This window comes from Solea senegalensis, unplaced genomic scaffold (assembly GCF_019176455.1).
Source record: "Solea senegalensis isolate Sse05_10M unplaced genomic scaffold, IFAPA_SoseM_1 scf7180000014031, whole genome shotgun sequence".
In the NCBI taxonomy this organism is placed as follows: domain Eukaryota; kingdom Metazoa; phylum Chordata; class Actinopteri; order Pleuronectiformes; family Soleidae; genus Solea; species Solea senegalensis.
Window position 1 is genome coordinate 26,199 of NW_025320945.1, and position 17,428 is coordinate 43,626.

At 43.0% G+C, this 17,428-nt stretch overlaps 1 protein-coding gene across 6 annotated transcripts in view; it reads left to right on the forward strand.

Moving 5' to 3' along the window:
* The first annotated feature begins 3,424 nt into the window (after nt 1–3,424).
* The window catches only part of LOC122760750 (transforming growth factor beta-1-induced transcript 1 protein-like), a 15,196-nt gene continuing 1,192 nt past the window's right edge, over nt 3,425–17,428 (forward strand). The window contains exons 1-11 of one of the 6 annotated variants that reach the window (XM_044015911.1): nt 3,425–3,675; nt 8,553–8,612; nt 9,545–9,693; nt 9,909–9,964; nt 10,802–10,944; nt 11,027–11,138; nt 11,898–11,982; nt 14,745–14,966; nt 15,904–16,077; nt 16,155–16,236; nt 16,762–16,910. In XM_044015911.1, coding sequence (XP_043871846.1) covers nt 3,663–3,675; nt 8,553–8,612; nt 9,545–9,693; nt 9,909–9,964; nt 10,802–10,944; nt 11,027–11,138; nt 11,898–11,982; nt 14,745–14,966; nt 15,904–16,077; nt 16,155–16,236; nt 16,762–16,910 — 1,245 coding nt within the window. In that variant the 5' untranslated portion in view covers nt 3,425–3,662. The remainder of the gene's footprint in view (nt 3,676–8,552; nt 8,613–9,544; nt 9,694–9,908; nt 9,965–10,801; nt 10,945–11,026; nt 11,139–11,897; nt 11,983–14,744; nt 14,967–15,903; nt 16,078–16,154; nt 16,237–16,761; nt 16,911–17,428) is intronic. The other 5 variants (XM_044015912.1, XM_044015914.1, XM_044015915.1 and 2 more) reach the window with 5 other exon arrangements.

Sequence of the window (17,428 nt, forward strand, 5' to 3'; positions counted from 1 at the left end):
CGTTTAATGACACTTACTTATAGCTTCACCACATGATAGGAAGAGTAACAGGCAGCGATGCCTCATGTCTGGTGAAGGGAAACCTGAAGCCAAAGCAGTTAGATTAAATTGAGCCGTCATTCATTTGATCAGGTTTTGTTTTACAGGCGTTGATATCACTTTGTTTTGGCTTTTTTATTTGTTGTTGCTAATTTCAACTTTATAAATGAAGAGTTTAAAGTGATAGTTCAGGTTTTTCTGAGTTAAAACAAAGCAGAGGCCCAAAGAGAAAATCCATTTTAGCCACTTATATTGTATTGCTTAATTCACCATCCTATCTAATGGGAATGCTTGTAAATGACTCACCCCCTCACCAAAGTCTATGGAGAAAAAAAAAAAGGTTTTTAGCTGACACTACTTTGTCTTTGGTATGTTTGTCACTCAGTTAATCCAAGCAAAGCACTTCAAATGACCGTTTGACAATGTTTCCGATCATAGGCTGCTACAAGAAGATACAGCTGTAGATATACATATACGTACATATATATGTATATATACACACATATATACATACATATATGTATGTATATATATATACACACGTGTATACATATGTATATACATATATATATACACACATATGTGTGTATATATACATATATATGTATGTATATATATTTACACGTATGTATATATATATATATATATATATATATATATATATATATATATATACATATATATACAGTGGGTACGGAAAGTATTCAGACCCCTTTAAATGTTTCACTCTTTGTTTCATTGCAGCCATTTTCTAAAATCAAAAAAGCTCATGTTATTTCTCATTAATGTTCACTCAACATCACATCTTGACAGAAAGAAAACAGAAATGTAGATATTTTTGCAAATGTATTAAAAGAGAAAAAGTGAAATATCACATGGTCATAAGTATTCAGAGCCTTTGCTCAGTATTGAGTAGAAGCTCCTTTTGAGCTAGTACAGCCATGAGTCTTCTTGAGAATGATGCAACAAGTGTTTCACACCTGGATTTGAGGATCCTCTGCCATTCTTCCTTGCAGATCCTCTCCAGTTCTGTCAGGTTGGATGGTGAACGTTGGTGGATAGACATTTTCAGGTCTCTCCAGAGATGCTCAATTGGGTTTAGGTCAGGGCTCTGGCTGGGCCAGTCAAGAATGGTCACAGAGTTGTTCTGAAGCCACTCCTTCGTTATTTTAGCTGTGTGCTTAGGGTCATTGTCTTGTTGGAAGGTGAACCTTCGGCCCAGTCTGAGGTCCTGAGCACTCTGGAAGAGGTTTTCTTCCAGGATATCTCTGTACTTGGCCACATTCATCTTTCCTTCAATTACAACCAGTCGTCCTGTCCCTGCAGCTGAAAAACACCCCCATAGCATGATGCTGCCACCACCATGTTTCACTGTTGGGATTGTATTGGGCAGGTGATGAGCAGTGCCTGGTTTTCTCCACACATACCGCTTAGAATTAACACCAAACAGTTCAATCTTGGTCTCATCAGACCAGAGAATCTTATTTCTCATAGTCTGGGAGTCCTTCATGTGTTTTTTGGCAAACTCTATGCAGACTTTCATATGTCTTGCACTGAGGAGAGGCTTCTGTGGGGCCACTCTGCCATAAAGCCCCGACTGGTGGAGGGCTGCAGTGATAGTGGACTTTGTGGAACTTTCTCCCATCTCACTACTGCATCTCTGGAGCTCAGCCACAGTGATCTTTGGGTTCTTCTTTACCTTTCTCACCAAGGCTCTTCTCCCACGATTGCTCAGTTTGGCTGGACGGCCAGGTCTAGGAAGAGTTCTGGTCGTCCCAAACGTCTTCCATTTAAGGATTATGGAGGCCACTGTGCTCTTAGGAACCTTGAGTGCTGCAGAAATTCTTTTGTAACCTTGGCCTGATCTGTGTCTTGCCACAATTCTGTCTCTGAGCTCCTTGTGCAGTTCCTTCGACCTCATGATTCTCATTTGCTCTGACATGCACTGTGAGCTGTAAGGTCTTATATAGACAGGTGTGTGCCTTTCCTAATCAAGTTCAATCAGTTTAATTAAACACAGCTGGACTCCAATGAAGGAGCAGAACCATCGCAAGGACAATCAGAAGAAATGGACAGCATGTGAGTTAAATATGAGTGTCACAGCAAAGGCTCTGAATACTTATGACCATGTGATGTTTCACTTTTTCTCTTTTAATACATTTGCAAAAATATCTACATTTCTGTTTTCTTTCTGTCAAGATGTGATGTTGAGTGAACATTAATGAGAAATAACATGAACTGTTTTGATTTTAGAAAATGGCTGCAATGAAACAAAGAGTGAAACATTTAAAGGGGTCTGAATACTTTCTGTATATATACACATACATATAAATTATGTATGTGTATATATGTATGTATATACATATATATATACACATATATGTGTGTATATATATATACACACATATATGTATGTGTGTATATATATATATAAATGTGTGTATACATAATGTAGTCATGAAACAGTTGATTTTTGAAGACCTTTTTATTTATTAATTAGTGGCTAACATCTGTTTTTCCTTGTGCAGTCAGTGTTGATTGACTTTCTGTATTTTAAAAACCTGTACTATTCCTTTACTGATGGGATTTTGTCAGCAATATTTTAATATTGTACTGTTTAGAGCAGCTCTATGATTTATTTTATTTATTGATTTCCTTTAGTTCATATTGTTCTCACATAGGACAGTTTTCTAAATAAACTTAACCTTAGTTGGGGTTGGCAGGATGAGACTGTAATGATTTGTCATCTGTATAAATGATCACATTTCTTTATTAGGAGCAATAGTAAAGGCAGCACAGAGCTTTTAAAATGTAAAATGAGCAATCATTTCTGAAGCTTCTTACACAAAGTACAACAATATGTGAATATTTTTATCTGACTGAAAAACAAGTACACTAACAACAGTAATAACAACAGCAATTCAAAACAATGATAACATTAACAACACTCATGATAACAACAGTGTGTCCAGCAGCAGCAGAAGAAGAAGAAGCAGCAGCAGCAGAATAAGCAGCAGCAGCAGCCAGAAGCAGCAGCAGCAGTAGTAGAAGAAGCAGCAGCAGCAGCAGAAATAGAAGAAGCAGCAGCAGCAGAAACAGCAGAAGAAGAAGCAGCAGCAGAAATAGTAGAAGAAGCAGGCAGCAGCAGAATAAGCAGCAGCAGAAACAGCAGAAGAAGTAGCAGCAGTAGCAAAGAAGCAGTAGCAGCAGAATAAGCAGCAGCAGCAGCAGAAACAGTAGAAGAAGCAGCAGCAGCATCAGAATAAGCAGCAGCAGAAACAGCAGCAGTTCTCCTTCTCCTCCAGCGCGCAGAATCTTCTCGTCTCCCAAATAAGGACGAGGAATGTCCCAGAATGACGTCATGTGTCCGGGGTTTGTAACCGCATTTCTTTAACTACGCCTCTGAGCTCCTGGTAGACATTACACAGGAAGACGCAGGGAAAAGAAATGGGACGCCCTCCCTCCTTCCCTGCCTCCTTCCCTGCCTCCTCCTCCTCCTCCTCCTCCTCTTCTCTCGGTGAATAACGGTTTCGAAGAAGTTCGAGGATCAGCGGCGCAGACAAAAGCAGCGGGACTGTCTGTGTGACCACACACACACACACACACACACACACAGTGTCATCATGGAGGATCTGGGTGAGTATTGTTACTGTAACATACATGTAGAGATAGTGTGTGTGTGTGTGTGTGTGTGTGTGTGTGTCAGAGGAAGTGAGCGCTCACTCACTGAGACACAGAATGTTGTTACTGTAACATACATGTAGAGATAGTGTGTGTGTGTGTGTGTGTGTGTGTCTCAGAGGAAGTGAGCGCTCACTCACTGAGACACAGAATGTTGTTACTGTAACATGTGAAGGTTTGGAACAAAAGCTAGAAGAACTCTGTACACACACACACACACACACACACACACACATGCATGTGTCCTCTCTGTCTCTGCTGATGACACTCACTCATCATGTCTTAAAGCTACAGTATGTGGGATCAGCAGACACACACACACACACACATAAGCAGAGTCACAGACGAGCTGTGATGTTCAGTGCAGATGTTCAGTGCAGATGTGTGTGTGTGTGTGTGTGTGTGTGTTACTGAAGTAAAAATAGGTTTTCTTTTCTTGTCTCTTTATGTCTGTGAGATCTCTAAAGACAGGACGTGTTCTTGTGACTTTAGTTACTTTTCATGGACAGTAGTTAAAGGTCAAAATGTCAAACAGTGAACGAGCTGTGAATATGATGTCATTGTTTTCCTAAAGTATCATATTCTCCGTCTCCATGGAAACGTTGAGATGTTCTCACTCTGGGAGACGCTTTCATAAAACACCGTGTGGACAGTAGTGGACAGCATATTCACCTTCACCTGTTTCAGGGACTGTTGTTTTGTTGTCATAAACTGGCTAACTGGTGTTAGCCCTGCTAACACTTGACGGTGTTTATGGTCACACGTTCATATGATACCTGAAGTTTAAGGTTATTGATAAGTGAAAGACGCAGGGTCTCCAGCCACGGCTTCCTGTGGCTGATGCTAATGCTAATGCTAATGTTTGCGATCTGTCCCGAGTGTCATCCTCCAGAGGAGCACATGCTTCATCCGTGACATGTGACCCGAGACAATCTGTCCATCACAATGGACTTTACGTACAGAGCTTGACTTACAGCTTCTGTTGCTAATGGGAAACTTGATGTGATTGTGTAAAGTGTGTAGTTGTGTTAGTAGTTAGTCCTGATAAATGCTGTCATTCATCATGAACACGTGTCCCACTGTGGGTCTGTGTGCTCCTAGTGCCAGTCCCAAGACCACATCAATGGGACAGGAATAAAAACTAACATACGCCGTGTTTAGCTTAGCTTAAGAGTGTCACATCATTCATTCATTCATTCATTCACAGTATATTTTTGGAAAAGTGACAGCATGAACACCCAGTTGTGGAAGTTACCTGAGCAGAGTGCAAAGAAAAGTAATCAAAAGTTAACAATTAATCGATTAATCTGACAACTATTTTGATTATCGATTAATCGGTTGGAAGCTTTTTTCATGATTAAATCAAGATTTCTGATTGTTTAAACTTCTTCAGTGTGAGTATTTTCTTCATTTCTTTGCTCTGATAGCAAAGAAATCACTTTAGTTTCCAGGTTTGACAAACACTGATCAACATTTTTCAAGGTTTTCTGATATTTTATGTTTATTTTTTAAAGGTTATTGTGGAATCAGTGATCGATCACCATAACTTAGTGAATGTGAAGTATTTCCTTGATGCCCAACTCTCTGCTCTTCAGATTTTGAATCTTGCCGGTCCACAGGTCACCTCAGACAGGTCTGTAGTGACGTCCATCCGTTTGGACAAGTAAACAAAGAGTCATCCTTGACCACAACTCACATCCAAGCCCCTAACTCCAGTTCCTCGTGACACAGTTCTACTGGGCTCATCTTTGCTTCTCCATCAGTGACAGTAGCTGGTCCACACTGTTACAGTGAGCCAACATGGCTGCTGCTGTGTGTGCTGCAGATGTTCACAGAGATCTCTGCTTGTGTTGCTCTGATGACCCCGAGCTTCTATGAAGCTTTAGGACCTAGTTTGGTTCTCCATAAGAGTTACTAGTCCTGACAGGGTCAGTACTTATGACAGGAAAGGTCCTAAAGAGGTCATAAATACCAGAACACACACACACACAGGTGACTTGACCTGGTAACACACATCACAGTGCTGGGTATCACCACTGAGGGTTTCCTGCATGCACGGTCTACACATTCAATCAGAGTAAATTACATTTGAACACATCCATCCATGTAAACACCGTGTGTTCAACACTGTGTTAAACACCGTGTGTCCAACACCGTGTGACCAACACCGTGTGTCCAACACCGTGTGTTCAACACCGTGTGTTCAACACCGTGTGTCCAACACCGTGTGTCCAACACCGTGTGTTCAACACCGTGTGTTCAACACCGTGTTAAACACCGTGTTAAACACCGTGTGTTCAACACCGTGTGTCCAACACCGTGTGTCCAACACCGTGTTCAACACCGTGTTAAACACCGTGTGTTCAACACCGTGTGTCCAACACCGTGTGTCCAACACCGTGTGTTCAACACCGTGTTCAACACCGTGTTAAACACCGTGTGTTCAACACCGTGTGTTCAACACCGTGTGTCCAACACCGTGTTCAACACCGTGTTAAACACCGTGTGTTCAACACCGTGTGTTCAACACCGTGTGTCCAACACCGTGTTCAACACCGTGTGTTCAACACCGTGTGTCCAACACCGTGTGTCCAACACCGTGTGTCCAACACCGTGTGTTCAACACTGTGTGTTCAACACCGTGTGTTCAACACTGTGTCCAACACCATGTTAAACACTGTGTGTTTAACATTAAGGAGAAGACATGAAGGAGGACAGTGAGGGGTTCTGATGCTGTAGGAACGACATTATGAGAAGCTCAGGAATAGTTCAACACAATGAAAACAGATACGACTGCACACTTCAGAATTGATGCTTTTCAAGCAATAGAAGAACCATTAGCTGGTTTTAGCCACGTGTATTGTGAGTGAGTGAGTGTCCTTGTTCAGCCTCACAGAGCTCAGTTTATGCTGTTGTCCGACACAGTGTTGTACATTTATGTGTTGGATCTGTTAGCGAGGTTTATAGCCAAGACAAACAAGTCAGCAGACAGCTCTAAATATGGTCACAACTCCCAATGAGAGGACTTCAACTCCTTATATGAGCAGTTCAGTCTGTGTGTGTGTGTGTGTGTGTGTGTGTGTGTGAGTGTGAGAGCACACAGCAGGAAGCAGGAGGGCATGGAGCACATGGTCGTACCAGATGTGTGAATCATCAGGGACAGAAGTGATGCAGTGTTGGATGTGAACACGTGTGCAGAGACCTGTGATTGTCTGCTGGGTGTGTGTTTGTGTGAGCGAGGTATGAACCAGGCTCAGTGTGAACATGGCAGACCTAACACAACGTTCACCCTGGTCTGGTCACTTTTTCTCCTTTTTTCTCCACGGCGCTCCTCCTACGATTTCAGAGTGCATGTTTTTACAACGCCATCATAAACAGCCTCTTTATTCTCACTCGCTCCATCATATCTTAAAGAATCTAGTTTGAACCTATCGTCTTAAAAAATCACTTTGGTCCCAAATACAGGTTTACATGTGGTTCCCAGAGTCTGTAAGAGCAGAATGGGAGGCGGAGCTTCATTTGCCAGACTCCTCCTCTCCTGTGGAACCAGCTCCCAGTGACAGTTTGGGAGGTGGAGCCTCCCTCTGTATTTAAAGTTAGACTTAAAACTTTCCTTTTTGATAAAGCTTATAGTTAGTTATGCTGCTATAGACCTAGACTGCACTCTCTCACACTCACTCTCTCACACTCACTCTCTCACACTCAGGGTATGAATATGACTTTATTACATGTCATTAATCTTGTTCCTTCCATGATATCAACAATCTCTGCTGCTAAAAACATGTCATAACTGATTCAGAACTGTCTTGTTTAAACCTATAACTTGATGTATATGTATATATATATATACATATGTGTATATGTATATATATATATACATATGTATATATATATATGTATATATATATATATATATATATATATATATATATATATATATATATATATATGTATATATATATATATTATATATATGTGTATATATATATATACACATATATATATATATCTATATATATATATATGTATATATATATATATATATATATATGACAACACAAACACAGTAGTAGTAAGTGAGAGAGAGGACCACAGCACAGTTTGAAAACTGTGGACATTTCACTGGGGACAAAGTTGAATTTATTATTAACTTGTGCTCAGGAGCGCCCTCTGGTGCTGGCCCCTAATGCAAAGACGGCATTGTATATAATCTATATACGTATACATATAGTGTATAGTGTATATACCTGCTCTCCTCGAGCCTCCTTGTTTCCGGTGGAGGCAGATGCTGCACATCTGTCAGAGACTCTCTTCTCTCCTCTGATGTCTACTGAACTCTTTGTGTTTCTCTTCTCTCTATATTATAAACATGTTATATTAATATTATAAACATGTTATATTAATATTATAAACATGTTATATTAATATTATAAACATGTGACATTTAATCATCACAATGACTGTGACTCCTCCCACAGTCCCCTCACTCCTCCAGGAATACGGTGGATAGAGGAGAGTGAGGTTGATCTCTCCTGGGTCACGATGTCATACAGCTGCACACATACACACTCAAGTGACTTCACTTTCCACTCCAGCTTGTGTGTTTGTGATGGGGGTGGGGGGGTGGGGTGATGTAGATATCGGTTGGCTGACACTCTTCCTCCTCTACTTCCTTTCCACGCTGGCATGTCTTGGATGTGAATGCAGAACTGTGTGAACTGTGTGAACTGTGTGCTCTAATACCTTCACTGAACTGTTTCAGGGGTCTTGATTAGCACTTGAGGACACGCGTTGTCCTCCATGTCTTACACAGGCTGTCTGTGTCTCCTCAGGAGTGGCTGAGCCTCCTAACTACCCTCTCAGCCCTCGTATTGTTGTGTTTGGTACGTACTGTAAGTGCCTGCAGCGCATGTTTGTCTGCTTGTTCTTTAACCTTTAACACCTCATTCACAAAGAGATCACCTGACACCTAAAGTCGACTGACCACAGACAGTTTCACTCACATGCTGTAATGATGCTCCATAACACACACGTTTGTGTTCTTAGAGAAGAACAAACTTTTCAAGCGTCCAGAGAAACAGCCTATGACTAAACTATGACTATGACTAAAATGTCCATATATTATTTAGAAGCCTTAGTCTGTGGCAGATGATTACTGTGATTTTGACCAGTATCAGACCAACAATCAGCTCTAGGGATGAGACAGTATACAACACAAGATAAGAAGTGAGTATTTGTAGTGAAATGATATTATCTGAATAATAATGATATATCATCTCTGGAGCTCAGGATTTGTAACATTCTTATTTCATATTGTTGGTTTGTCTCTAACAATACTGTATGTATCATGTGATTCAAAGTTAAATAAAATATTAGGGAAAGTGATTATTGAACTAATTTAGTCATTATCACAATAATATTATTTTAGATGTAAAACAAAAAGAAATCATCTGTTTTCATACTTAGTTTTAGAAACCAGACCTCCATCTCATTCATGTCATTGTGTCTCATATTATTTGTTTTTCCTCTCATGTTTTTCTCACCCTCTCTCTCACCTCTCTCCCCTCTCTCTCTCTCCTCTCTCTCCCTCCTCTCTCTCTCTCCTCTCTCTCTCCTCCCTCTCTCCCTCTCTCTCTCCTCTCTCTCTCCTCTCTCTCCCCCTCCCCCTCCTCTCCTCTCTCCCTCCTCCTTCCCTCCCCTCCCCTCTCTCTCTCTCTCTCCCCTCTCCCTCTCTTCTTCCTCTCTCTCTCTCTCCCCTCCTCTCTCCTCTCCCCTCTCTCCTCTCCCCTCTCCTCTCATCCCTCTCTCCCCTCTCTCCCCTCAGATGCTCTTCTTGCTGATCTGGAGAACACTGGCTCTCCTCTTGCCCGCTGTCCTGTCCTGTTGACCTCTGACCCTCCTCAGAATGCTGATCCCACCACCCAGGACCCAAACCAGGCCCGTCCCCCACCTCCTGCATATACTCCACAGCAGGTAGACATCACATATATATATGTATATATATATATATATATATATATATATATATATATATATATATATATATATATATATATATATATATATATATATATATATATATATATATATATATATATATATATATATATACACACATATATATGTATATGATGATGTCGCTGATGATGATGATGATGTAGATTTATATTATATTTTTATTCTAACAGACTGTTTCTGCTGCGATGAAATCTTCCCAGAACTCCAACCCAGACAAACTGTACAGGTAACACCTTCTTTAACCTTCTTCTCTTGACACATCAATCACACACTACAGTGTGATCACAACATCAACTCACAGTCATCTGTTAATTAGTAGGTCGGTGGTTTGACCCCTGACCCTGCTCCTCTAGTCAGATCAGACCCTGAACCCTAAATTGCTAAAAATGTGAATGCATGTGATAAAAAAACTGCTCTTTGAATATTTGATTGTGTGCAATAGTTCAGCACAGAAGAGCTCATTAAAGTAACACAGGGTTCACAGCTTTAGAGATGCATTCAACGACCCTGGTCAATTCAATCACTTCTACAGGATCAGGACTGTGTTGATTTTAGAGCAGCAGCTTCAAGGTGCATTCAAGAAACCTCGTAAATTTCATGACTTATGCAAACACACGAAGGCCAAACGCAGCTTTGAAGATAAGAGCTAGCGACCAAAGTCGATGGTGAGCGCGGTGTCACAGGATGTGCAGCTGTGATACAACCAAAAGACACAAAAAGTCAAAAGGAAAAGAGGCTCCTATATGTTACAGTCCAGGGTTCCTGTGCAAATAAAACAAAATGGACACATTTTTGAATTTCGGCCCCTTCTGGGACCTGGTTTGACCCCTCTGCTGAAACCAGTCCCAGCTGACCCCGGGTGAGAGAGCGCTCCTTCACATATTGTATGAACGACTGGTGAATGACAAGTGAAGAATTGTGATTAGCAGGTGAGAAATTTCTACTTTCAGGAAAATTTGAGCTGTGTCTGTGTTTGAGAGACTGTTTGGATCTGCATCATGAACACATGAACACATGAACACATGAGGACACTCAGCAGTGACAGCAGTTCCTTGTCTTACAGCACAGTGTGTAAAGCACGGTCTCCCCGCACAGCAGATCCTCCCCCTCCTTCCACCTTCTCCTCCTCCTCGCTGCTGGGAGGAGGTCTGAGTGAACTGGACCATCTGTTACAGGAGCTCAACGCCACCCAGTTCAACATCACAGGTCAGAGGTCACCGTGTGCACGCGCAGATGTCCCGTTGTTGAAGTGTGAAGTGAATCTTTCTCTTATTCTCTTTTACATCAGACGAGATCTTGGCCCAGTTCCCTTCTTCTAAGAAAGATGAGCGAGAGAAGACCAGAGACAAGGCCACAGCCTCCTCCAACAGGTCAACTCTAACACGAAGTAACCTACAGAGGTCACTGTGGAGCAACAACACATCTTCAATACAATATTTATATATTCTGAATTGATTCAAAACTTGATACACGGTGGTGTGGCGGTTAGCACTCTTGCCTTTGCAGCAGGAATCGGGTTGGCTTTGTTGCTTTGTTATCTGGGACAAAGAATCCTGAAAATATTCACATTTAAGAAAAAAATCACGAAAAATTATTTGAACTATTGCAAAAACACTCAAACCGAACCAAAGAGTGAGCCACAGTATATCATATCCTCACGTTACCTTTTCACTTTATACTCAGGTTACATGGTCAAGTTCAGCTTTAATACATGAAAACAAATATAAAAGCAATCATTAGCACAAGGATTTCAAATCAGCAGCTTCATGAAGGGAATCAATTTTGAATCAAAAAATTCTGTTGAATCTAAAAATTATTTGGAATCCAATCATGACCCAAGGAATTGGAATCTAGTGATTGGCAAAGCAGTTGTTTCGTTGTAGTGAATCATTAGAATCAGTTGTCGAGTTGAGTCGTTCAGTACTTCCTGCACAGACTTCAGAGTCTGACACTGAACTGAAGTGAAATAAGTCATTTGTCTGAGAATGTGAGTGAATGGGTGATTTCCTTTCACTCCTCTTGTCAGGAAATTTATAGAAACACATATTTGTGTTACCTGAATAGAATTGTTGGTCAGTATGAACTTGTTTAATCAAAAGAATAATAATGAAATGAAATGTTTATTTCTTTATTTCTTTGAATTGTCTTTTGTGTTGTAGCTCTGCAAAACCTTCAGCAACATCAGCCACACTGGAACTGGACAAACTGATGGCGTCGCTGTCTGACTTCAGAGTGCAGAGCACGGTAAGTGAGTGACTGTGCGTGAATGAGTGAATGTGAGTGAATGTGAGTGACTGTGAGTGACTGTGAGTGAGTGAGTGTGAGTGAGTGTGAGTGACTGTGAGTGAGTGGTGAGTGTGAGTGACTGTGAGTGGTGTGGTGAATGTGAGTGACTGTGGTGACTGTGAGTGAGTGAGTGAGTGTGAGTGAATGTGAGTGACCAGGTGGGGTGTGGAGTGAATGTGGTGACTGTGAGTGAGTGTGAGTGAGTGTGAGTGAGTGTGAGTGGTGTGAGTGACTGTGAGTGATGTGAGTGACTGTGGTGACTGTGAGTGAGTGTGGGTGACTGTGGTGGTGTGGAGTGACTGGTGAGTGTGGTGACTGTGCTGTGGTCAGTGTGAGTGTGAAGTTGAGTGACTGTGACTGTGAGTGGTGAGTGACTGTGAATGAGTGACTGTGGTGAGTGTGTGAGGTGCTGTGAAGTGACAGTGAGTGTGAGTGAGTGAGTGTGGTGACTGTGAGGTGACTGAGTGTGGTGACTGTGTGAGTGTGAGTGAGTGTGGTGACTGTGGTGACTGAGTGAGTGTGAGTGACTGGTGAGTGAGTGTGAGTGTGAGGAGTGACTGTGGGTGACTGTGGTGAGTGACTGTGAGTGACTGTGAGTGGTGTGGGACGGAGTGGAGTGTGGTGACTGTGAGTGTGTGAGGTGACTGTGAGTGACTGTGAGTGAGTGTGAGTGACTGTGAGTGAGTGTGAGTGACTGTGAGTGTGAGTGAATGTGAGTGAGTGACTGTGAGTGAGTGTGAGTGAGGTGTGAGTGACTGTGAGTGACTGTGAGTGAGTGTGAGTGAGTGAGTGTGAGTGACTGTGAGTGAGTGTGAGTGGTGAAGTGAGTGAGTGTGAGTGACTGGAGTGAGTGTGAGTGACTGTGGAGTGAGTGTGAGTGAGTGAGTGAGGTAGTGACTGTGAGTGAGTGGTGACTGTGAGTGAGGTGTGGTGACTGTGGTGAGTGAGTGAGTGAGTGGTGTGAGTGAGTGAGAGTGACTGTGGTGAGTGGTGAGTGACTGTGACTGTGGTGAGTGAGGTGAGTGTGAGTGAGTGTGTGGTGACTGGAATGTGGTGAGTGTGACTGTGAGTGACTGTGAGTGAGTGTGAGTGAGTGTGAGTGATGTGAGTGAGTGTGAGTGACTGAGTGAGTGTGAGTGACTGTGAGTGAGTGAATGTGAGTGGACTGTGGGAGTGGTGACTGTGTGAGTGTGAGTGTGAGTGAAGTGAGTGAGTGAGTGAGTGTGAGTGACTGTGAGTGAGTGTGAGTGACTGTGAGTGAGTGTGAGTGAGTGTGGTGACTGTGAGTGTGAGTGTGAGTGACTGTGAGTGAGTGTGACTGTGGAGTGAGTGTGGAGTGTGGTGAGACTGTGGGTGAATGTGAGTGACTGTGAGTGAGTGTGTGTGAGTGAGTGTGAGTGACTGTGAGTGAGTGTGAGTGAGTGTGAGTGGTGGTGAGTGAGTGACTGTGAGTGAGTGTGAGTGAGTGTGAGTGAGTGAGTGTGAGGTGAGTGTGGTGACTGTGAGTGAGTGTGACTGTGAGTGAGTGAGTGAATGTGAGTGAGTGTGGTGAGGTGGTGAGTGTGAGTGACTGTGAGTGACTGTGAGTGAGTGTGAGTGAGTGTGAGTGAGTGTGAGTGAGTGAGTGTGAGTGAGTGACTGTGAGTGAGTGTGTGAGTGACTGTGAGGAGTGTGACTGTGACTGTGAGTGTGTGAGTGACTGTGAGTGAGTGTGAGGGACTGTGGGTGATGGAGTGACTGTGGTGACTGTGAATGTGAATGTGAGTGAGTGTGGTGACTGTGGTGAGTGTGGTGACTGTGAGGTGGAGTGAGGTGTGAGTGACTGAGTGACTGTGAGTGAGTGAGTGTGGCTGTGAGTGTGGTGAGATGTGAGTGACTGTGGGTGAATGAGTGAATGTGAGTGAGTGTGAGTGACTGTGAGTGAGTGAGTGTGTGAGTGAGTGTGAGTGACTGTGTGAGTGAGGTGTGTGAGTGACTGTGGAGTGAGTGAGTGTGAGTGACTGTGTGAGTGTGAATGTGAGTGAATGTGAGTGACTGTGAGTGACTGTGAGTGAGTGAGTGTGGTGACTGTGAGTGTGAGTGACTGTGGGTGAATGTGAGTGACTGTGGAGTGACTGTGAGTGAGTGAGTGAGTGGAGTGGAGTGAGTGTGAGTGACTGTGAGTGAGTGTGAGTGAGTGTGAGTGAGTGGATGTGGAGTGAGGTGAGTGAAGTGTGAGTGTGTGGAGTGACTGTGAGTGTGAGTGAGTGATGTGAGGACTGTGGGTGAATGAGTGACTGTGAGTGAGTGTGAGTGACTGTGAGTGACTGTGAGTGAGTGAGTGAATGGGTAAATATACATATATAAACATATATATGTATATATACATACATATACATACATATACATGTATGTATATATATATGTATATATATACATATATGTATGTATATATATATACATACATATATGTATATATATACATGTATATGTATGTATATATATATATACATACATATACATGTATGTATATATATACATGTATACTTATGTATGTAATAAGAAGTAGAGATACAGATACTTGGATGTTGTACATAAGTATACTAAGTACTTTGTTCCATTACAACACTGCTTTTCCATCTTTAGTGTAGAACCAGACACCAGATGTTTGTTCGTCTGCTGTAAACAGTCACAGATGTGGACGTTTAAACATCATATCAGACTGTTCTCTGTTTCCTCAGCCAGTCCCTGTCACTCCAGTGGTGACGACACAGCAGCAGCCCCCCACGCCGACCCCAGCTCCAGCCCCCACTGCCACACCCACCGCAGCCCCCCAACAACCCTCATCGGGCGGCTCACTGGACAGCATGCTGGGACTGCTGCAGTCAGACCTGAGCAGACAAGGCGTTCAAACGTCCTCCAAGGGAAACTGCTCAGCATGTCAGAAGCCCGTCGTAGGACAGGTGGGTCGTCCCAGTGTCCACCGTCACGTGAGCTGTAATTCACATGGATTAATGCTATTTCATCATTTCATGACAAACTACTATTGTTTTTAACTCACACACTCACTTTAAATAAATAACATGTTAATCAAACCTGTTTAGACAAACGTTGTATTGATTTACAAGAGATTTTAAGTCCATATTAACAGTTAGTGATGAGACTATACTCATATGATAAATATGAAACCAGAAACTCTCTACTCTACACTCTGCACAGAGCGTAACACTGTAAATGAGCCGAGTCATGTTGTGAGCTGTTTCTTTCTTCTTTATGGAAGAAGAATCTTTGGCACAAACTCTTCATAGTTAAACATGTAAAATGACTGTATCGGCCTGATATTGGTATCAGCAGATGTGGAGGATGTAATATCGGTATATCGGGCCATCGGACTGTATGAACTGTCAGTGTCAGACATCTGAATGCAACAGCTCTAATGTTGTTACCTTGTCTGTTTTAATAGAGTCTGTGTGTGTTGGTGTTGTGCAGATGAATGAATGAGGCTGCAGGGTTATTATGGACTCACCTGACCGTTACAACAACAGGGACTGTAATGGAATGTCATTTTAAATACATATACTTTTGCAGCTATAACAGCTTCCACATGTCTTGGAAGACTTTCCTCCAGATCTTGAAGTGTTTCTGTGGTGAACGTGTGAATTTTGAAGAGTTTTGAGGTGAGGCACTGATGTTGGACCAGAAGGCCTGGCTCACAGTCTCTGTTCCAGTTCATTCCAAAGGTGATTGATGGGGATGAGGTCAAGGATCTGTGCGAGTTCTTCTTCCACACCAAACTCAGAGTCATGTTGGAGTAGAGAAGGATGATTGTCCAGAATGTCCTTCTGAGTGACACACCTGAGAGCGGGCTGATCTCATGCTGTGAGTGGTTTCCTGCTGCAGGTGGTGACGGCTCTGGGGAAGGTGTGGCACCCTGAGCACTTTGTGTGCACCGAGTGTGAGACGGAGCTGGGCAGTCGCAACTTCTTCGAGAAGGACGGACAACCGTACTGCGAGTCGGACTACTTCACCCTCTTCTCTCCTCACTGTGCACACTGCAACAAACCCATACTCAACGTGAGACACTCGCACACCTGCACATGTCGTCAGCGTCAACACTCAACACTCACCTGGGTTTTATTCCTCTGGTTTAGAAAATGGTGACAGCGCTGGACAAGAACTGGCACCCTGAGTGTTTCTGCTGTGTCAAGTGCAGCCGGGCGTTTGGAGAGGAAGGTAAAGAACACGCTGTTTCCTGTCTGCTTCCAGAGCGAGTGCACCATAGAAGAGAGAGAGACAGAGAGAGAGACAGACAGAGAGAGAGAACAGTACACAGTTGTTTTGATCCTGAATCACTCGATAATCTGTGTTTGTGTGTTTTAAACTTTAACATCTTTGTTGTGGGGTGAGACCACCAAGGATGGAGTTCTGCACAGATCTGAGGAGAACTGAGACGATGCCCAACATGAACAAGAAGATGTTAACAGCTGTCCCACAGTTAGAGAGGTTAGGATATTTAAATGGTTTTGGACGCCACAGAGTTGAGCTTCAGTTGAGTGATCAGTCAGGTTAGGCACAGTGAAAATAAGAAGAAGCGCTTTGTGATCACAGAGTTGCAGATGAACGTCATCGCTGCGCTGATCTGAGAGCGGTACCTGGTTACGGTGTGCTGCAAAATCAATTACACACATGTTACCATCACAATGACTCAATCCTGTGTGTGTGTGTGTGTGTGTGTGTGTGTGTGTGTGTCCTCTGTAGGTTTCCATGACCGTGAGGGTCAGCAGTATTGCCAGCAGTGCTTCTTGACTCTGTTTGCTTCCCGCTGTCAAGGCTGCAGTCAGCCCATCCTGGAAAACTACATCTCAGCTCTCAACTCTCTGTGGCACCCACAGTGCTTTGTCTGCAGGGTGAGTGTGTGTGAGTGAGTGTGTGTGAGTGTGTGTGAAGTGTGTGTGTGTGAGGTGTGGCCCAGTGAGTGTGTGTGTGTGTGTGAGTGTGTGTAGTGACACACTGTAGAAGTCTGGAAAACTGATGTAAAACAACTGACTGGAAGCTTTGAGGCCTTATCTCCTCCTGGGGAGGGTCAGACTTCAAGGAAGTGTGAATGAGTGGAGTGTGAGTGTGTGTATGAGTGAGTGTGTGTGAGTGAGTGTGTGAGTGAGGTGTGTGTGTGTGAGTGTGTGAGTGAGTGTGAGTGAGTGTGTGTGAGTGAGTGTGTGAGTGAGTGAGTGTGTGTGAGTGTGAGTGTGTGTGTGTGAGTGTGTGTGAGTGTGTGTGTGTGAGTGTGTGTGTGAGTGTGTGTGAGTGTGTGTGAGTGACACACTGTAAGTCTGGAAAAACTGATGTAAAACAACTGACTGAAGCTTTGAGCCTTATCTCCTCAGGGAGGTCGTTTCAAAGTGTGAATGAGTGAGTGTGTGAGTGA